The sequence below is a fragment of the Narcine bancroftii genome, chromosome 12 (genome assembly GCF_036971445.1).
Source record: "Narcine bancroftii isolate sNarBan1 chromosome 12, sNarBan1.hap1, whole genome shotgun sequence".
NCBI classification, from domain to species: Eukaryota; Metazoa; Chordata; class Chondrichthyes; order Torpediniformes; family Narcinidae; genus Narcine; species Narcine bancroftii.
Window position 1 is genome coordinate 29,623,226 of NC_091480.1, and position 22,625 is coordinate 29,645,850.

Sequence of the window (22,625 nt, forward strand, 5' to 3'; positions counted from 1 at the left end):
GAGGGTAGGGGAGGTTGGAACAAGAGGCCATGAGTTAAAGGTAAGGGGGGAAAGCTTTAGGAGAAATAATAGAGGTGGCTTTTTCACTCAGCGAGTCGTGGCAGAATGGAATGATCTTCCGAATGAGACAAGTGTGGCAGAGTCCCTTCCGTCATTTAAGAGAAGGTTGGATGTGAGGGGGTTGGAGGGATATTGGCGGAGCGGGAGGTTTGAGCAAGTGGAGTTGTTTTAGTGAACCGGTGTGGACTTGAAAGGCCGACATGGCCTGTTTCTGCTCCGAAAATGGTTATATACCTGTTGAGAAGGTGAGCTGACAGTTAGTCCAGTAATGTCTAAGCCCAGATCAGAACCCCAGCCCATAATGTTGTGTTGTGGCTCCAGCTTCCAAGAGGATTCTGAGGCATTGGAATTGAGTAATTTAATTTGAAAGAAAGTTCAGCAGCTCGTTGCTCAAGGTTGTGTTTATTTTTTTGTTGTTGTCTAATATCTACTGATAGCACTAAGAATGGGGTACATTATAGGTTTTCAAAATTGGGACAAGAAAAAAAATTCCAAATAGCGCACAGGTTGAAGATCATACTGTTGGGGGTCAAACAGCAAGTACACTTGCTGAGGCTTGGGTTGTCTTAACATATTAGGGTAGGAAGGCATGTCTGGAGCACACCTCCCTTTTCAGCATTTACAATCAATTAAAAGAGAATGCATGTGTTTATTTGATGGGCCATTCACTCCCCCTCCCTTAGTGCACTTGAGCAGGACTGGTACTAGTTGAAGAAACATTTCTGATGTTCCGACGTGCTTGCCAAAGGTTAGATGACTGGAGGTGTTCTTGGGCATTGCAGTCCACACTGGTTGATGGGGATTTCACCCACTGCTTGACGTAGCTCCTGTAATACAGGTTTTGTTTCTCTGAATTGGTAAGACTGTTATCATCTAGCTCTTTTTCGTATCCAGCCCCATTAGTGCATCCCAAATCCACAGTGGGCATAAAATAGGCATCAGTTTCAGTGAATCCACTGTCAACAGTGTCTAAATCCAGGGAGACTTTGGGATAACCAAGGTCTGCTTCCAGCCTGCTGGATGATGAGATGGCATCTAGACTTCCATCACTCCAAGAAACACCCTCACTCACATTTCTATCAGCCCACGAGGCATCTTCATCGTTTATGGAGAAAGTTTCATTATCAGGGTCCCAGTCACTAATGTTGAGGCACTGAAGGTCCAGGACATTTCCATCTGCTCCTTCCAGGTCACCAGAGGTTTGCAACAGGGACATTATGTTATTCAGAAGCGTGGTGTTGTCGCTCAGCTGGGGGCTTCCTGTTGGATCCAAATGAGTGAAAAATTGCTTGGTGGGAGGATAATCTTGCATGTTGGAGTTCTCTCTTGCAGGATTGCTGTTACATTGGGTCATATAGGGTGGTCTGCTGGGCTTGTCTTTGTATTTGCAATGGGAGCAACTAGACTCATCAGTCACTGTCACCGTGTCAATTGATGCTTGACCATAGGATTTATCCTTCCATTGTTGGAGATTGTTCGCAAACTTGCCCATGGAGTGAGCTGAGCTTGGGTCACATAAGGCTTGCCACGAGGAATGAATGTCAGACTGCTTGTCCCAGGGTTTCAATCCCATCATCCATCTTTTGTCAAGTGCATTCGGTCCATCGTACACCTGTACAGCATCGCCTTTCTCCAGTACCACCGCATTCTTCTCGGTGACTTCGTACAGTACATCTGGATATCGAGCATTAACCCACTTCTGAAACAAGAAAGAGGGAACTGGTCAAGAACAGCCACTGATGGATGATATGTTTCATTATTCCACTTATAAACCTGGTAAGCAGTTCAGACATCTGAAAGATAAATTGGTGCATGACAATTCTGTAATAGGAATGCAAAGGGTTGCAAATTAAAGCCAACTTAACTGAAAGCTAACACTGATCAACCAATATTATTGATTAGTTGCTGCCACACATGAAATGGTAATCACCTTCTCGATTAGGTATCAATGTATTTTTGCTGGATTGAGTGGAAGCAAAGGAAATGTTAAAGCAATAATAGGAAGAAATCTTACAAAAAGGAAGAGGGGATCACACCTCCGTATTCTAAACGCCAGAAACCCAGGGGAAGGAATTGTGTAGTAAAAAAACAGTGCCTATTTCTCAGTCTTAGTATGGCCCAGAGTAAGTTCATTGAGATGATCAATGTGAATGACAGGCAGTGAGCTGGTCACTTGCCGGGGGGGGGGGGGGGGGGGGGGGTGGTGGGGGGGGGCGTTCTCCGATGTGTTCCGCACAGCTTTAGAAAGTGCTGATTATGGAGCAGAAACTGAAGGGCAGGAGGGAGTTTTGGGTTCCATGGGTGAATTAGCCAGAGACTTGGGTCGGACTTCATGCTTCTGGAGTAAAGTATCCGGACACTCAGAACTCAAGTGGAAATATAATTTCCAAAGAGACAGAAAGAAAAAGAAGTGTAAATCTCCCTCAATACTGCATCATCAACCACTCTTTGGGACAGTACAGAGAGAGAGAGAGAGAGAGAGAGAGAGAGAGAGAGAGAGATTAAAGCATGCTTGACATTCTTTGGATCATTTTCAATCAAGCATTTCCAGGTACAGCATCATTAGTAAAGTGAACTCTACAGTATTCAACCAAACACTCCCAGGGCAGATACAGCATGGATAAGTAAGATTCACTCTAACCTGAGAATGTGTAGTATGGGTTCTCAAGCTGTAGTCTAATATTCCCCAGAAGTAATGCATACAGCCTATGGTGTGTTATCGAACAGAAACAAACACACAAAACATAAAGTCTGTTCTACGGGCTTTATTCGACATAAACTTCCACAGAGCTGGCTGTGAGGAGTGCTGTTGCAAGCTCTAAGACTTTCTTCGAAGGTCCCACTCTGGTTTATATCCCGGAGGGTGATTGACAGCTGACCCGGTGGGGCTTGGTCCATTCAGTCCGGCTGATTGACAGCCGGTCAGGTGTTGTCTTGTCCCCATGCTCTTCTGCAGGTACAGAGGTCGCCCCCTCAGCAATCCCACAGACACGTCTTTCCTCCATCTTATCCATTGTCAGAGTTGAGGCCAAGTTTACACTTTAGGAACAACAGATCATATTCCTCCTGGACAGCCTTAAATCCAGCAGCATGAACATTGACTGTTCTAATTTTCAGTATCCCTACCCCTGCCTGGGTCCACTGTGTCCAGCTCTTCTTTACCTACTACTGTTTTGACCTCCTCTCTCCGACTGGTCTCTTCTTCTACCTGCCTCTTATACCTTCTGACCAACACTTCTTAGCCCCTCTCCAGCTTCTTAACCACCATCTCCTCCCACTTTTTCTTTCTCCCTTAATATTACTTGCTATCACCCCCTTTTTACTTTAGTCCAGTGAAAAGGTCATAACCCGAATCGCTGACTGACCATTTCTACCCACGGATGCTGACGGAGTTCTTCCAGCAGCTCAGTTTGCTCAAGATTGCAGCATCTGCAGTTTTTGCATTTCTCAAACTGCAAGCAGGGTGTGTGATATTTTATCAAGAAAGTAGATCTCCCATGCCAGAAAAATGAAGTTACATGCAAGTTTCATTGAAACTGCTTAAGACTGATATTTTTCACAGATCGGAGCTAGTGATCACTTCTGCAGCAGATCCTCACGTAACAGAGTTAAAAATGGGTTTTAATAATTTTTTTATTCTCAGTTCTGCATTTGTGATTTTTTTTCAATGAAATATTTGTATTCACTGTTATTTTAATAATGTTTCCGGTGGGAATGAGTTTTACGGTGCACACCTCTTCTGTATCTCCTAATCCCCTCTCTTCCTGTTCCTCACAGTGCTTGTTTGTTGCTAAGGGTAAGTGTTGGGGAACTTAGCTACTGAGCTACTTTAATATTTTCTTTGGAAAATTAATCGTTTATGATATCAATCTTAATGTATATTGTTCATTAGTAATATTATGTTTTACGGTTGTTTTTGTATTGTTTTAACCATTAATGTAAAGTTTATGGATTTTTTTATCTTACTGGAGTTTTGATCTCATTACCATGTGCTGGTCATGTGATCAACGTAGCTTTGCTGAGATTTCACAATGTAAATTATGTTATTTTGCATTCTTAGGAGAAAAAGGAGCAGAAAAGAAACTCAGAAGGCAATGGTTGTACCTTCTTTTCTTGTTAAATGTATGATTTTGGCCAATTAGTTTCTCTATGCATTTTTTTAAACTTGCCCACCGGGTGCCATTTTTCTTGTGTGTATATACAGTTTTTTATATATAGTTTGAAAGGATTTTAAAATGTGAAATGTTTTCCAAGGGAATTCTTAAAAGCTCTCAGCTAATACCATGTATACTGAGTTAAGTACATATTGAAATGTTAAAATAAAGTAACTGTATGTAGTTGAGGAAAATAATGCAGATATTGCTTGTTACTTGCCAAGGGAGAAAAAGGGGCAGAAAAGGAAGAAAACTCAGAAGGCAATGGTTGTGTTATTTTGCCTTCTAAAAGGGGTAAAAACATTTCCATGAGTTGTCTCTTTTTCTATGCCATATGTTGACCCGTTACACTCATGTGGTTGATATACACCAGATATCCTCGGAAACCTTCATTTCACTGATCAAGATCAACCATGGGACACTTGTTGATAAGATGAAACATCCTTTGTTTCATAATGTAACAACTTGCACTTGTTACATTATATGAATGTAGCTAATGTTTGGAAAATTAGAGTACTGATTAAACTGTTATAAGCAACATGAGGGAATTTAATGATACAACGTATGTATACACCATAATTCTTACTTCCTGAAGCTGAACAGGCACTTGTTAAAAAAAACTATTATAGCAAACTCATCTGAATTTAAAAAGAAAATAAATATCTAACATAGACAAATAATAAATATTCATAGTAATCTTAGTAGAAAAAAAAGTGACTTGCAAAAGTACACAGTCCTTTTGTGGTGACAGAGCAGTCTCTAATTAGTGTACCAAGGGGAGGTTCAAGAGGCTGATAGGTGTTGGAGAGAAACTATTCTTGAATCTCGGAGTCCAGGACTTCAATCTTCTGTACCTTCTGGCCTGAAGGTAGCAGTGAAAAGAGGTTGTGACCAGGGTGGTGGAGCCCTTCTTCAAGGTATGATCGTTCTTTTTGGGCCTGAAATGTCAGTAATATATCTACCTTCTGTAGACACTGTATCTCTAAAATGGTGGCACACAAGGTTGCAGCGGCCATTTCAGATCCTCCCAATCATGAAATCCCCAACCCACTATGTTGTGTCTATGATTATGTATTATGTCTGGTCGTACGTCTGCGTGGTTTGAAACGAGGACCAGAGAACACTGTTTTGTCAGGTTGTTCTTATGCAATCAAATGACTATAAAACTTAACTTGAGACCTCCTGAGTTCCTCCAGCATTTCTTTCTACTATTCCAAATTTCCTAATTTTCATCTCTAAGGCTGCCATATTTCTTTTAAGGTTTCTAAAGTGTTGAGCTCTTTAAATAGATTAAAATCTTCCCTTTTTAGCTTTATCCTCTCCTAAATGTTCTTTAACGTCTATGGTGGTTGGGGGGGGGGGGGGGCAAGGGGGGGGGGGGAGAACATGAAGTGGAGACTCATCATTCAATGGCTGCACACTTGTTCTACACTCCCACCAAATCCCTTTTAATCACCCCTATATCCACACTGGACGTTTATGGTTGTTTCCAACCCACTTTTACTAAATCAGATCTAATTTAATGCAGTAATTCAGAACGTCTAGTGCATCTGTAACCAAATGTCTCGAGTATTTCGACCACTTCCTCTGTCAACTCATTCCAGATACCCATAACCCTCCATGTGAAAAATGGGCTCCTCAGTTCCTTTTTAAATCTTTCCCCTCTCACCTTAAACATACGCCCTCTAATTTTAGATTCCTCTAACCTGTGACATTTTTCCCTAGAGTATCTAGCCTAGTGGTTTTCAACCTTTTTCTTTCCACTCACATACCACTTTAAGTATTCCTTATGCTAGCGATGCTCTGCGATTAGTAAGGGATTGCTTAAGGTGGTATGTGGGTGGAAAGAACAAGTTTGAAAACCACTGTTTTAATCGTACCTAATTGACTCGTTATGTGCACCATTTCATAACTCCCAAGGAAATGGGCCAATGACAATTTTTCTCAAGCAAAATATTTCACTAACATTTGGGACTAGAGCAGTGGTTCTCAACCTTCCCTTCCCACCACCTTAAGCAATCCCTTACTAATCACGGAGCACCAATGGCACAAGGATTACTTAAAGTGGTATGTGAGTGGGAAGAAAAAGGTTGAGAACCACTGCTCTAGCCTCTTCTTATAACTCAAATGCTCTCGTCTCAGTAACATCCTTATGAATCCACTGAAATAACCCCAGCTGTGGCTTTTATTCCTGTTCACAGTTGTGTCTGTTTCCTTAACCAAAATTGCTTGACACTTCACACCCCACACCGTGTTTCCCCCCCCCCCCCCCACCCCACTCCCTGCCTCTCCATCTACCTTGTTGTCAGTTCTTGTAACCAGCCACGTTCCGATATCACTCCTGCACATCTCCCCTGGTCACTTCAACCCTGAATGTAGATGCTAAGCAAGTGGAATCCAGGAAATTATAAGATGATGGGACGGGCAGAGAAGGAGCACAGTGGTCTCACAGGCTCCCAGCCTTCATTGGCAAATGTGCTACTGCTGATGGGTGTTCCTCTTTGGGGAAAAGTAAGATAAATGGATTTCAGTAAAGGCAAATGTAATTGGGTCAAGATATGTATGGGAAGGGCAACAATCTTGAATAGTAAATTGTTCCCAGCTTGGATCAATTAACATTAACATTAGCATCTTTCTTCAATAGGGACAGGCGATGGTTCACAGTTCCTTTTCAATGGAAATTATGTCATTACTTGGACTGTGAATCTCAAATGGATAGAAAGGAGTACTTCTCAATGGTAAACCATTAAAAGCAGTGGAATTCCTGAGTTGTACATACATCAAGAAGACCAGCTGTCAGGGGAAGTAAAGGGTAACCACCGTTTCAGGCCTGGGCCCTTCATCAGATATGTTACCCTAGGTCAGTCAGCCTTTCTTTTCTTTCTTCTTTGGCTTGGCTTCGCGGACGAAGAGCCTTTACCTCCTACTGATGCTGCATGACCTGCTGAGTTTCTCCAGCACGTTCGTGTACTGCACTCGACTCCAACCTCTGCAGACTTTCTTGTTTAGGCCCCATGCCTTTTTGCATATCTGAGCCCCTTTGGTAATCTAGAAGGTCAAGACTTTCTTAATCTGATCACTTATGTCATCGTCTCAGCCAGTCTTTGGGAGTTTTGGATTGCCCCAATTCTAGGAATAATATTTTGGTTCAGAAGGAATAAAGTGTTGATTTACCAGGGGTTAAACCTCTGCCCCCCTCCAGAAACTTCATCTCCACTGTTCGATGCGGAAAACTACATCGCATTAAAGAAAGCCCCATCCCCTCCTGATGTACAGGGACTCCGCATAGCCGCAGTTGAGGGGAGGAGGATGCTATCCAGGGTGAACCCACACAAAGCTGCAGGACCAGATAAGATACCTGACTGGGTGCTGAGGGACTGTGTGGACCAGTTGTCTGAAGTCCTCATGGACATCTTTAACATTTCACTCCAGCAGTCCATTGTTCCCATAGGATTCAAGGCAGCCACCATCAACTCAGTGCCCAAGAGTGTAACAGTAGCTGATCTAAATGACCTCTGATCACGATCTTTTGAGCGACTAGTATTGGAGCATATCAAAGTGAACCTACCAGTGACAATGGACCGTTCCAGTTTGCTTATCACCTAAACTGATCCACAGGCAATGTAACAGCTCTGATCCTCCATTCCATCCTAATCCACCTAGTGAATGGATGCCTCATACACCAAGCTATTGTACATTGACTTCAGCTCAGCGTTCAACACAATCGTACCTCAGAGGCTAGTGGATAAACTGTCCTTACTGGGACTCAGTACTCCTCTCTGCAACTTGATCCTGGACTTATTGATTGACAGATCACAGTTTGTCCAGGTTGGCAGCACATCTTCAGTCCCATCACACTGAGCACTGGTGCGCCCCAGGGCTGTCACGCTGCTAACTCATGACTAAACCACCCAGTTCAGCTCCAACAAAATCATTGTTTGTGGATGACACAACAGTAGTTGGCCTCATCAGCAACAATGATGAGTTGGCTTACAGAGGGAAGGCTAACAGGCTTGTACATTGGTGCAAGAGCAATAACCTGAGTCTCAATGTGGACAAGACAAAGTAGATGATTGTGGACTTCAGGAGGATGAAAGACCACTGCTCACTACACATCAAGTGTTCCCCACTCTGTCTATGCCAAATTTCTTGGTGTCCATTTAAAGGATGGCCTATCCTGGACCATCAACACCTCTTCATTAATCAGGAAGGTGCAGGAGCTTCTAAGGAGGAGGCCAAGGCTACCAGCACCATCCTAACAAAGTTCTACAGGAACACAACAGAGAGTGTCCTGGCTGGCCGCATCACAGTGTGATACGGTAGCTGCAAAGCATCAGATCAGAGGTCAATATGGAGGGTGATTAAAACTGTTGAGAAGGTCACTGGGGTCTCCCTTCTCTCTATTGACAACATTTACAGGGAGTGGTGCTTAAAGAAAGCTCAGAGAATCATTGAGGACCCTTACCATCCAGCCTTTCAGTATCTTTGAGACACCACCTTCAACGAAGAAGTACAGGGGCATAAAAACCTCGACGGCTAGGTGGGGAAACAACTTTTACCTGCAGGCGGTGAGACTGTTGAACAATCTGAGAAACCCGTATATTATTTTTATGTAGATTTATTTTGGATTGCTATGTATTTATGTTGTTTGTGTGTAGGGTATATTGTGTGTCTGTGTGCATGTCTGGAGATGTGCTGTTTTGTCAGATTGAATAAAATCAGATGACAATAAAATTGAACTTCTCCTTGTTAAAGCAGCCAACATACTCAGAGACTCACCCGTCCCGGACACACTCTCCTCACCGCCCGTCCCGGACACACTCTCCTCACCGCCCGTCCCGGACACACTCTCCTCACCGCCCGTCCCGGACACACTCTCCTCACCGCCCGTCCCGGACACACTCTCCTCACCGCCCGTCCCGGACACACTCTCCTCACCGCCCGTCCCGGACACACTCTCCTCACCGCCCGTCCCGGACACACTCTCCTCACCGCCCGTCCCGGACACACTCTCCTCACCGCCCGTCCCGGACACACTCTCCTCACCGCCCGTCCCGGACACACTCTCCTCCTGGTATTGGGAAGGAGATTCACACATGTAAGATCATGCATCACCAGATTAAAGGGGACATTCTTTCCTGCCATTATCAGACTCCTGAATGTACCTCACGTTGTTAATATAATGTTTTTCTTGCTCTGTTCTCGCTGTTTTCTGTAACTCTGCATTGTGCCTTTACGGCCGTACTATAGATGAGTTGAGTAGATGGACTGCTGGTAAAACAACCTTCCTCACTAAACCTCAGTGCATGTGACAAATGAACTTGGAAAAGCAAAGGGGGTGTGGCAGAAATAGGGGTTATTCTTACAGGAGAAGCAATGCATGTATTCTGGCCATTAGGGAGAACTGATAGGATTGATAGAAGTCATTTCCATTACTCAATGCACACGTATTGTCAGTACAAAATAGTGCTTTGGTCCTTCAGAAATGAAGTTACGAACCACCCTACAGTCTCTTGTCCATCAGATATATTTTTGGTGACAAAATGAATTAAGGAGAAGTGTTTAAAGTTAAGTCATCGATCTGCCACAATTTTGATGAAGAGTAGAATGGGCCCAAAGAACTAAATGGCTTCCTTCTGCCCCTGTATACTCCACCAAGTAGGTCAGTTAAAACAAATTCAATGTGCCGGTTGTAATTAACATAACAATTACAGCACGGAAACAGGCCATTAGGCCCTTCTAGTCCGCACCGAACCAAACACCCCTTTCTAGTCCCACCTCCCTGCACAATGCCCATAACCCTCCATCTTCTTCTCATCCATATACCTGTCCAACCTTTTCTTAAATAATACAATTGACTCCGCCGCCACTATTTCTCCCGGAAGCTCATTCCACACGGCTACCACTCTCTGAGTAAAGAAGTTCCCCCTCATGTTACCTCTAAACCTCTTCCCCTTAATTCTTAACTCATGTCCTCTTGTTTTAATCTTTCCTCCTCTTAACGGAAATAGTCTATCCACATCCACTCTGTCTATCCCTTTCATAATCTTAAATACTTCTATCAAATCCCCTCTCAACCTTCTACGCTCCAAAGAATAAAGACATAATCTGTCCAATCTCTCCCTATACTCTAGATGCTTAAACCCAGGTAACATTCTGGTAAACCTTCTCTGCACTCTCTCCACTCTGTTTATATCCTTCCTATAATTAGGCGACCAGAACTGCACACAGAACTCCAAATTAGGCCGCACCAACGTCTTATACAATCTCAACATCACCTCCCAACTCCTATATTCCATGCAATGATTGATAAAGGCCAGCATACTAAAAGCCTTCTTCACCACCCTATTCACGTGAGTTTCTACCTTCAGGGAACGATGTACCGTTACTCCTAAATCTTTCTGCTCTTCTGTATTCATCAATGCTCTCCCATTTACCACGTATGTCCTATTCTGATCCTTCTTACCAAAATGAAGCACCTCACACTTATCAGCATTAAATTCCATCTGTCATTTTTCAGCCCACTTTTCTAAGCAGCCCAAATCCCTCTGCAATCCTTGAAAACCTTCTTCATTATCCACTATTCCACCTATCTTAGTATTGTCTGCATATTTACTAATCCAATTCACCACCCCATCATCTAGATCATTAATGTATATAACGAACAACAATGGGCCCAATACAGATCCTTGAGGCACACCACTGGTCACCGGCCTCCAACCTGACAGACAATTATCCACTACCACTCTCTGGCCTCTCCCTTTCAGCCAATGTTCAATCCATTTGACTATCTCAAAATTTATACCTAAAGACTGCACCTTCCTAACTAACCTTCCATGTGGTACCTTATCGAAGGCCTTACTGAAGTCCATATAGACAACATCCACTGCGCTACCCTCGTCCACATTCCTAGTCACCTCTTCAAAAAATTCAATCAGATTGGTCAAACATGACCTTCCTCCCACAAATCCATGTTGAGTGCTGCTGATCAGACCTTGGATTGAGACATGTGATGGTGTAAAAAGTCTGATATCTGCTGGTGAAACTGAAAAATGAAAGTAGCTGAAGATGAATAAAAATACTAGTCCTATTTGCCTGCGTCTTGGCCCACATTAGCCCACAGGAATATACTGCCTGGGATTTTCCATAGGTGCTCCAGTTTCCACAAAGATCTGCTGGGATGGTTAATTGGTTGCTGAACAAAAAAACCTCTCAGTGCAGGTAAATGGCAAAAAGGAAATAAAAGGGGAGTTGCTGAGCACATGGAAGGGAATAAAATGCAGTGGTATAGGCAGGTAAAAAGGGAGTGGAGAAGATGGGATTATTCTATTGGAAGCTGGTACAAACCCAACAATCCGAATAGCCTCCTGTGTTGTAAAAGGGAAAAGACAGTGGGCAACTAAAGAAAGTGAAATTGAAGACAAACCACTGACCCAGTGAAGTAATTCTGTCCCATGGGTACATAGTGGTTGTTCCATTTAGACTATGGTAGCGGGCGTACCTTCTGTACCTGCTTGGCTGCTCCAAGTAAGAATTTCAGTGCATCTGTACGTTGTACTTGGGCGAATGGCAATAAACTCAACAAAACATGGGAATAATGGACAGATATGAATCCTCCTGCATTGCAATCAGTGTATCAAACCTCCGAGTGTGTTTGGTGCTCCTGCCTAGGAGTTAAGGCATTTGCTCTGTACAGTAGGGTTCCAAGTTCTGGAACACTCATCAAATAAATGGGGGATAGTTACCGTGAAATTTCCTTCATGTTCCACAAACAATGGCTCGAAAAACGGAGCTGGGTTCGGAATAATCACCCACAGTTTCTTCCATAGTCTGTGAAAGGAGATGAATTAATGAGAGAGACACGCACAGAGAATATATTTCCCACACAAGTTACTGTGGTGGGGAGAATAAAGCAAAATCCCCAAGCGTACAGAACTAAAGATCTTGTTGGTATTTCAGAAATCAAAACAGATGGAGAAAGAATTCATGTTTCAGGGTGAAGATCCTTCAGTGGATCGGAATTGTATTTCTGTTTTTAATTTTAGATTTCCAACTCGCAGTCTTTTTAAAACTTCGACCTACGGTTAGTATTTCTCTACTGAATTACGGTAACCATCTGCAGATACTGAGCAGATGAGGCTTTCTGTTTCTTTGAGGTTGGTCCACAGCTGCAAAATGTTATTTTTAGAATCTATCTGCTCTGTGTATAATTCTGTATTTTTTACTGTAAACTCATAAAAATCTTGAGGAAATGTGATCGTGAAACTGAGAGGGTGAATGCAGGGAAAATCAAGCAGAAAGTCTCTGTTAAAGAGCTACTGGTGCAGGCTTTTTTTTCTACTATACATCACCCTTCTCATTACCACAGCTCAATGTTAGAACTTTACTTCCCCAAATCTGTGGTTGATGCAGCACTTGTTTTGGCAAATGCCTTCCACCCCCAAGTAGTATTGCTCGCATGCAAAGCCATTGACCACAATAACATTGGGTTTAGCTCCACTGGGATCAGTAAGGAATGTTATTTCTACCCTCTGTTCTTGTTCACTCCACCTCTCCCAGCCAGAAACCAACGTGTGGTTCTTGTATGAGAATAGTTTCATTCTAGGGGTATGAAATTCCTGCAATAAAATATCACGCTGAATTGACAGAAGAGTTGTTTGGTTCTTTGGGGGATTATCTTCATTGGGAGTAAATAGGAAGAAATCATGGTATTGGGATTCTGTGCACTAGTGTTAATTTCTTAGGATTTCATTGCATGGGAAGGGAATTGGTTTATTGGGATATTGTACAATGGGAGTGAATGGGGAGGTGCTGTGTTTATTAGGATTCTGTACCTTGGGAGTGAATGGGGAGGGGATTGTTTTTTGGGGATTTTGTGCAATGGTGGTGAATGGGACGGACAGTCCATTGGGAATTTGTAGAATGGGAGTTCTTGAAGAGGGATTTTGTTTATTAGGAGTCTTCACAATGAAACGAGCTCATCTCAAAAAAGGATCCAGACTGGAAACATTGACTGATGATTTCCCTCCATGGATGCTGAGTCCCTTCAGCTTCTCATTATTCACTCAAGGTTCTAGCCCTTGTGGTTCTTGTGTTTCTACAAATAAAGCCTGTCTCCAAACTGCACTGCAAAAAGACTCTTGCCCACTGGAGATGAATTACTCCTGATCAGGGAAGACTATCACTAAAGCTCAGCCTTACTTTCTCTTCTCTTCCTAAACAATTTCAAGTTCAGGTTTATTGTCATATCTCCCAAGACAAGATGGTCAATCCAGACGTAACCAAGCTGTGTAATTCCAGAGGAAGAACCTGGGAGACAGCTGCTCTATGGTCTCTCTTGCCAGTAGAGCAATGTCAATATAACCTGGTATGAGTTTACATTACATGGTGAAGAAGAGAGAGCCGAAAAGGATAAAGGAGGCTTAGAGAGGCTGTTGAATAAAGTGAATGTAGGAGAGAGGTCTAAACATGAGTAGGTTTGATGAATCTTATGAGGAATAAAACTATATGTAATATCTCATCGCTTTGCCTTCTCCGAGTGCTCCAAGTGTGGTCTCACCAACATCTTGTGCAGTTGTAACATGGTGTCCCTGCTCCTGTACTCAGTGCTCTGGTCAATAAAGGGAAGAGTGCTAAGCCCCTTCTTCAACACCCAGTCCATTTATGTCACCACCTTCGTGGAACCATATACCTGGGCCCATCAGCCTCTGTGTTCTATAATACTCTGTCCCTCTGATGGGCCTGGAGGGTCTGCCACAGAGCCAGAGGTGAAGGGGATGTAAAGATTTTCTTACTTGTCATGTTTATTGGCCAATACCACAACAGCAATGATGAAGAATGTAGATATCACTCCACATACGATCATGATAAAGGAGAGTTGGTCAGGTTCCGTTTGACACATATCTGGAGAGGACAAAAAAGAAACAGCAGGCTTTGTACAATTTCTTGTTTCTTGTGCTTTTTCTGAGCTGAAATGGTGCCTGTAGTAGATTGTTATCATTTTCCTGGTACAATCTAACCACCTGACCAGTGAATGCGGAGAGAAGGCGGGAGCAGAGACACAAGCACAGGCGTGAATGCGGGAGCGATGCCTACTGTTGCCAAACAGCTAATAGACGGTCAGTGCTCGGGTTCACATGTGAAGATGGATCAGGGATCGACTTTCAAAGGCCTGGACCCAAGTGAACCAACTGGACAGTGAGGCCCGAAGGCATGGCCCAACTTGGTGACCTCTGACCTCGGTGCTAATTGGAAAAAGCTGATTGGTAGGGAAGTGGAGGAGTCAATGCAACACAGTCCCAGGTCACAAAGGCGACACTTAGAATTGGAAGGGAACTGGGGAATAATGTGCCAAAATTAATTATCTGTGCAGTTAAAAGTAGAACACTCCCAACCACAAAGTATCAAGGGAGCAGGTGAGGGAGTTACCTCCCTCATTCCCATGCCTTGTCCTCTAAAGATGCCACTCCTGACTCAAGCCCCATAGTTCTACTCTTCCTTGTCTACCATCTCACATTCCCTACATGGCATACTTTCCTCTTCACATCTTATCCAACTCCTCATCTCATCTCCTCCCCTCCACATCCACCACCCTCCTCCCTCACCTTCCTCTGCAGCCTGTTGACCACCCCCAGCCCCTCCCAACCCTTCGTTCACCTTGTAATCTGCCTGAGGCAGCCCTGGCATCACCAGGGGGGCAGTGCTAATTTTCTAGGTGCTGGAGCTCACCAAAAATGACAGCAAGGAGGTGCCAGAGCCGCCCCAAGAGGTGCCTGGAGCGGCCAGCACTGCGCCCCTGTGTGCCACTAAGGGGGTACAGACTACACTGGGTGACATCATCGGGGGATGACACCAAAATGACTGTCAATAAAATTTTTGTGCAGTGTTTCAGCAGAAATGTATTATTTTTTTATAAAAATATCCCTGTAGTTAGTTATAACAACAAAAACATTTTTGTAAGCCCAGCTTACATGTATCTATATACCTACAAGGCTAAAACTCTATGCTCATTTACTTTTTGGACCTTCTAATGTCCTCCGGTCAGAGCTGTCATTATTACCCAATTACAATGATGCTTCAAATCATGTGGTTTCATCTGCACGTGCTACAAGCAAGCGCTGTTGTTTTTGTTGCTGTTAGTGTTTTTATAGTTGCTGCTTTTGTCAAATTTTCTGGTGTTTTAGTTACAATATTGTGGGAATTAGTATTTGTGAACCTAGATCAATAACATTTTTTGAGAATGAAGTAGTAATTAAAGGAAAAAGAAGGAGAAAAATCTAAAAAGCTTCCGCTCAGTTACTAATAATGTAGCCATTCAAAGTAGAAAGATTTTACAAAACAATTTTGTTGTTAGTCTTCATATAATCTAAGAAATATTACATTTAAGCAATTTACAACTATATTTATCACATATTATTCTATATTTTTACTATTATATATACATTTAGGCTGAGCGTATGATATTGTAATTTAAAGGTGTAATTTTAATTTTGCTAATTGTTTATCTCACTACTATTGCCATTACATTTAGTGATTATGGGAATTACAATTTACGAGAAACATTAGTACTAAAAACATTACTAAGGATTCTGTATGGTCTGGTCCATGGGGTGTGGAGGGTGACACCATGAGTTACCACACTGGGTGACATCAACCTTAAGAGCCAGGTGGAGTTTGCAACTCTACCCTCCAACCCCACCCTTCCAGTGGTAACCACCCCTCCCATCTTGTGTGGCCTCTTACCTGTTCTCCACTTCACTGGGGGGCTCCAGTCACTCCAGACTGCCTTATAATCAGAGGTCATTGCTGGGCGAGTGCGGATCTGAGCCACATGTTCGGTGTCTTGTTCTAGCTCTGAGAAGACCAGCCGGAGGACCCTCTGGTTACTTCCCTCGTGCTTAATTTTCTGGAGCTGTAGATTGAAAAGAACAGTTCAGTGCACCACTCATCACTGCTCTGGTCTACCTCATCGTGTTTGGAATCACGCAGCTTCTTAGCAGATAACCCTGGATGTAGTCAGCCTGGTTCAGTGGGGAGCTCTATGGAAGGGTCAGTACTGAGTGAGCGTTGCACTGTGGGAAGGGCAGTACTGAGGCAATGCTGCACGTTCAGGTGAAAAAGTGCTGAGTGAGCGTTGCACTGTGGGAAGGGCAGTACTGAGGCAATGCTGCATGTTCAGGTGGGAAAGTGCTGAGGGAGTGTTGCACTGTGGGGGGGGGGGGGCAGTGCTGAGGAAGTGCTGTAATATTAAAGGGACAGATTTTTTGTTGTATATATTCAGAAACTGGACATCACATGCAAGACCAACATTTATTGGTCATTCTTCATTGCCCCTGAGAAGGTGAACTCTCTTCTCGAACCTTGCACTCTTTTGGATGAAGGTACTCCCACAGTCCTGTCAAGATGGGGCTTCCACGATTTAGATCAATGGTTTTCAAACTGCCCGCCTAAACTCTGTAATCCCTATGCCATTGAGTCTCTGTGATTAGTAAGGGATTGCATAAGGTGGTATGCGAGTGAGAAGGAATGGTTGAGAATCACTGCCCTAGACCCAATCATTAATGAAATATTTTGCTTGAGAAAAATTGGTCCATTTCCTTTGGCATTATGAAACCGTGAACCTAATATCAATTAGGTATGATTAAAACAGTGGTTTTCAACTATTTCTTCTCGCTCACATACCACCTTAAGTAATCCCTTACTAATCACAGAGCACCTATAGCATAGGGAATGCTTAAGGTGGAATGTGAGTTTGGGGGGAAGTTTGAAAACGAGTTATTTAGATCTAACAATGATGAAGGAGCAGTGAGATACATTTCCAAATCAGGACAGTATGACTCAGATGGGGACCTGCATGTGCTGGTGCTCTGCCGTATCCTTCCTACTGGGATTGTGAAGTGCTCCCAGAATGGCAAGTAATCTCCATATAATTAGTGATGGCGAACATGCTTGAAATATCTGCTGGATGGATTGTTAATCATGCTTAAACCTCCAGTGCTGATTCACCACCCATGGAATCAGACTACAGGAAGGGGATCTCTCAGCTCTCAGTCCATTCACCATCCATTCCAGCCACAGCTCTCCTCCTAGCTTTCAGATTTCAGATTTATTGACAGAGGACATACATGACATCACATGCAACCTTGAGATTTCTTTTTCCTGTGGGCGCGGCAGAATTACCACTAATTGGTAGCACAGAAAATAAACTGTACACAGCATAAAACATAAACAAATAAAATAACTGTTAGCAGATAACAAATGAAAGAAACTGATAGTGCAACACAGAGAGAACTAAAAGAAAATCTATAAAGTGCACAAGTAAGAGTCCTTAAATGAGCCTCTGAGTTTGTTACTGAGGATTCTGATGGTGGAGGGGTAGCAACAGTTCCTGAACCTGGTGGTGCATGTTTTGTGGCACCTAGACCTCTTTCCTGATGACAGCAGCGAGAACAGAGCATGTGCTGGGTGGTGTGGATCTTTGATGATTGCTGTTGCTCTCCAACAGCAGTGTTCCCTGTAGATGTACTCAATAGTAGGGAGGGTTTTGCCTGCTATGTTCTGGGCTGTGTCCGCTACCTTTTTGGGGGAGGGGGGTCTTTACACTCAGAGATATTGGTGTTCCCATAGCAGACTGTGATGCAGTCAGTCAGCACACTTTCCACCACACCTCTGCAGAAATTTACCAGGGTTTCTGTTGTCATACCAAACCTCCGCAAACTCCTGAGGAAACAGATGTGCTGATGTGCTTTCTTCACAATGCCATTGGTGTGTTGGGTCCAAGATAGATCCTCCAAGATAGTGACTCCCAATGACTTAAATTTGCTCACCCTCTCCACTTCTGATCCCAAAATGATCACCTGGATTGTATATTTTTCTCATGTTCCCCACACCTTGATGAAGGGCTCAACCCCAAAACGTTGGTGATGTATTTTCACCGTTGCTACATAAAGGCACTGTTTGACCTGTTGAGTTTCTCCAGCATTTCTGTGTTTTTTCACCTGGATTGTATATGTCTGGCTTTCCTTTCCTGGTCAACAATCAGCTCCTTAGTATTGGTTACATTGAGTCCAAGGCACCATTCAGCCTAGTTTTCAGTCTCCCTCCTGTACGCTGACTCATCCCCTTCCTTTATACAACCCACTATTGTGGTATCGTCGGCAAATTTGTAGATGGTGTTGTTGTTGTACAGAGCCACAGAGTTGTAGGTGTAAAGTGAGTAGAGCAGGGGGCTAAGAATAATCTCCACATTCAATCCACCTTAGCTGCTCTTTTAGAGAGGGAAGAGGACGATCACATTTTGCGTGATGTGGAGTCGAGGAGTGGAATGGCAGAGCAATACCTGTATCCACCACTGGAGGGGGCTGCAGATTGACAATTTGATTAATTTTAGATTTCTACTATCATCAGTAACTTGTAATTCTATTCTGGCTTCCTGCAGCATCTGATATCTAACTGTTTAATCCCACTCTTTCCACACTGCCTCTACATTTTAATCTTTTCCAGTCTACTCAATCTCCCCATTCATTTCTGTAATATCTCACCACTCTAAACTTCTTTCACATTTTAATTTTTCACATATTCTAAACCACTCTCAATACCAGCCAACCAGTTTAACCCCACCCTCTCCTGCATATTTAAAATCTTACCCAGTGCAATCCAACTCACTCCTCAATCTCAAACATTTATAACCAATGTAATCCCTCTCTCCCTTCATTTCCCAAATTCTTTAATATTCCACCTAATTTATTCCCTGTATTCATTCATATCCCAAACAGGATGGTGATTCCAAGATGGAAATACATAATCCCAGAGGCAACAGTGGGGATTTTGAATTCAGTTAATTAACGGAACTGGTTAACGTAGTGGTTAGTGAAATGCTATTACAGTGCCAGCGAATGGGACTGGGGTTTAACTCCTGCGCAAAGAATGGAGGATATGGATCACATGCAAGCAGCGGGATTTCATTTAGTTTGGGTACATGGTTAGCACAGACATTGTGGGCCAAAGGGCCTGATCCTGTGCTGTACTGGTCTATATTTTCTGTGAAACTGTCCCCTTTAAGAGCACTTGCTTCTGGTGCCTTTGAGATTAGACACTTTGATAACAGGGCAAAAGGTAGTGGCACGCTTTTAGAATACAGAAGCTCCACAAAATTGAACCCTACCATTAAGTATCAAAAAGAATGAGTTTGCAGTCCTACCTCCCAATCATCTTGCATCCTCTTGTATCTCAGCTCGTACTCAAATTCCTTCACGTAATCTGTCTCATCATAGGCAATTTGCCATGTGAAGTTGTATGTCTCACAGGGAGCTTCATGGGAGATGCTGAGATTGAATGGAGCAATAAGTTTAACTGGGGAGAAAAATGCATCATTTAGAAATTTGAATAATGAAATTCTCCAACGCACAAGGTCTCCCTGAAGTTGCCCACACGAAGAAGCTGGTGGGAAAGTGGAGGTATAGGAGTTAAAGTTGAGTGGAGCAAGACCATCGACAAAAGCTGATGTTGGACATGCACAGACATGGGGTCAAGTTGAAAAGAACAGCAGGAAGGGCACTGAATAGCGCTTTCCCTTCCCCAAATTACTGGAATTCAATTGTAAGATAGAACCTTAAAGCCCATTTGAACTAGAACGAGAACACAAGCTTTCCAAGTGAGAAACTTTGATGGAAAAAGAGAGAGGAAGGGGCAGTCAGAGAAAGGGTGGGGAATAGTAATCAGTCAATATATATCAGAAGAATGAGAGAAGTAAAGGAGAGAGAAAGACAGATAGGGACAGAGGGGGAGAGAATACAAGCAGGACTGTTTGCTGGGCCAACACAAGAGGAACCTTGCTCTGTTTAGTCCACCGTGTGCCTCTCATGCAGTTTTTAAATGGGAAAGGATTACACCTTCCCTTCTTTCCTTTGATCCTTCTGCAAAGGTGCTTTGATACTCACTGTTTTGTGAAGTGTCAAAGTCAGGGCATGCTACATTGCTGGTCTCCATTCCCATGCTTCTCGTGGTGAGGCTCATACTGTAGTTTTCCATTGTGATCCCATATTCGTGGTAGAGTTGACAGCTGCACACAGCAACCCCACTGCTCGCATCAGAACACGAGGATGCATTCAGGCTACAAGACAATGCCTCATCCACACTAAAAGAGAGAAAATGTCGCACATTCCGAGGACAGGCAACAAAATACCAGGGAGCCCATTCTGTCCTGTAAACCCGCTTGATTGATACCTCAAACAGCAAGGAGCGATGATGCTTTCCTAAGGGAGAATAGAATCTGGAAGATATTGGCTCCATTTCTCCATTTAGTATATCCATTGGCTGCTCTCAATCTCCAACACTCACTATGAATATATACCAGCCAACATCGGGAGTTTTCCATCTTTCATTGTCTCAAACTCACTGAGAAGCAGATTCCTGTAGCCGCTTTCAGGTGCTTGGATGCAGATAATGCGCCGGCAGACACGACTGGGGGAGTGCAGCGGGACATTCAGGTGGCCACGGAGAAGACGCCTTTATGACACCTAACAGGCTTCTTCAGGTGCATTCTCTGTCCCTTGAATTGTCATTCAGGTGGCAGCGCTAAAACCACTGTGGGGCGGCCGGCACGGGCTGTCAGTGTGGGGACGTCCCATGCGTGGCATCTCCAGAGCTGGCCACCTGAAGGGACAGCTGCACCAGATGTGCCTCTGAGCACACTCTGGCTCCTGTCCCTTTGGGCTGTCAGGTTTGGGATGGCTGGCTGTCAGAGCTGGGACAGCCAGCGCAGGCTATCAGCACAGGGATCTCCCACGTGGGACTTCCCCACACTGACACCACTGCCCCGCTCCCCCAAAAGCCCGACACAAGCCCCCACACCTGCCCCCCCAACAGCCCGACACGAGCCCACACACCTCCCCCCAAACAGCCCGACACGAGCCCCCACACCTGCCCCCCCAACAGCCCGAAACAAACTCCCACACCCGCTCCCCCAACAGTAGCACCCCCAACAGCCTGACACGAGCCCCACACCCGCTCCCCCAAAAGCCCGACACAATCCCCCACACCGCAGGGCGGCCAGCGTGGAGATGCCACGCATGGGACGTCCCCACACTGACAGCCCACGCCGGCCGCCCCACAGTCCAGGGACCCACGTTGGGCCGCCAGGAGAGCTGGGTAGCAGTATGGGGACATCCCCACACTGACCGCCCCACAGTGCAGGGACTCACGCCGGGCCACTGGGAGAGCTGGTGCGGGTACCCATGATGGGCTGCCAGGAGAGCTGGATAGCGGTATGGGGACATCCCCACAGTGCCAGGCCGTTGGGAGAGCGGGGTAGTGGTATCAGTGTGGGGATGTCCCCGTGCTGACAGCCCACGCCGACTGCGCCTGACCTGACATCCCACGCAGGGGGGCAGGGGCAGCTGGGAGAGGAGCTGTCAGGCGCTTGCCGACTAACTGTCATCCCCTTAGCAGCTGCTTTCAGGTGGCTGCATTCATGTGCATGGGGTGACCTCACTACTCCGGCAATTATCCCTCCCAGAGGAGGGTTCAGAGTTTGCCTCACAGGCACCTCCTGCGCTTTCAAGTGGCCTCCCGACAGCCGCATATTGGCATAATATGCGGCTTTACAAGCAGGGAATTTAGCCACCTGAAAGTGCTTACCTGAACATGCTGGCTGAAGTAGAGCCGCGTCCGAGCGAACGCCGGCTCCTGTGGACTATGGCCGTAGTCCCACTGCTGCCTTCAGGTGCAACAGGGGATTCTCCGAGCCAGAGAATATACCTACAGGAGGAGGGTTAGGTGAGTGCTCCTCCTGGCCGGGTTCTCCACTTTCAGGTGGCCACCGACAGCCACATTAGGAGTTGGGTATTTTGGCCACCTGAAAGCGGCTTGAGAAATCTGTTCCTTTGCGATGTAACTAGTTTGGCACAAGAGCCGCAGAGAGCAGTGAGTCGATAATCAGGCTTATAAATGTTTGGTGATCCAAAAATATCGAGTGTTCAATTCATTAAAGTAGTCCCACCTTATCTTTTGGGCCCATTTGAGGAATAGACAATGCTCAGATCCTTGTCTCAACCAAGAGATGTCGCCGCATCTTTCAAGATCGATTGTTTTGTTGTTTTGATGAGGTCACAATGTTGACCAGTACTCCTACACACTGCTCCCCCCACGGTGAGGCACTCCGTCAGCACTGATCCTCCCACATTACAATGTTCCCTCAGTATAGATCATGACCTAACAATCCTTTTCGCAAAGCATTAAAGACAGACATTTTTAAAGAAGTGAAAATCTCAGTTCCGCCCGTTAGCCATTCAGCAGCTTGGAATCACATTCAGGATAACCAACCTCATTCTCCCCTCCCAGAGAGATCCAATAACCTGTAAATCACAGCTCTTCCAATCCACACCCAACTGATCAGACATTTTTTTTAAATTT

At 44.5% G+C, this 22,625-nt stretch overlaps 1 protein-coding gene across 3 annotated transcripts in view; it reads right to left on the bottom strand.

Annotated features, from left to right (window-relative positions):
• Positions 1 to 443: 443 nt before the first annotated feature.
• LOC138746780 (interleukin-21 receptor-like) overlaps positions 444 to 22,625 on the bottom strand; it is a 43,122-nt gene continuing 20,940 nt past the window's right edge. For all 3 annotated transcript variants that reach the window (XM_069905201.1, XM_069905200.1, XM_069905202.1), the window contains 6 exons: positions 20,153 to 20,349; positions 19,414 to 19,565; positions 15,957 to 16,125; positions 14,009 to 14,117; positions 11,960 to 12,044; positions 444 to 1,759 (listed from right to left, as the gene is read on the bottom strand). In XM_069905201.1, coding sequence (XP_069761302.1) covers positions 740 to 1,759; positions 11,960 to 12,044; positions 14,009 to 14,117; positions 15,957 to 16,125; positions 19,414 to 19,565; positions 20,153 to 20,349 — 1,732 coding nt within the window. In that variant the 3' untranslated portion in view covers positions 444 to 739. The remainder of the gene's footprint in view (positions 1,760 to 11,959; positions 12,045 to 14,008; positions 14,118 to 15,956; positions 16,126 to 19,413; positions 19,566 to 20,152; positions 20,350 to 22,625) is intronic.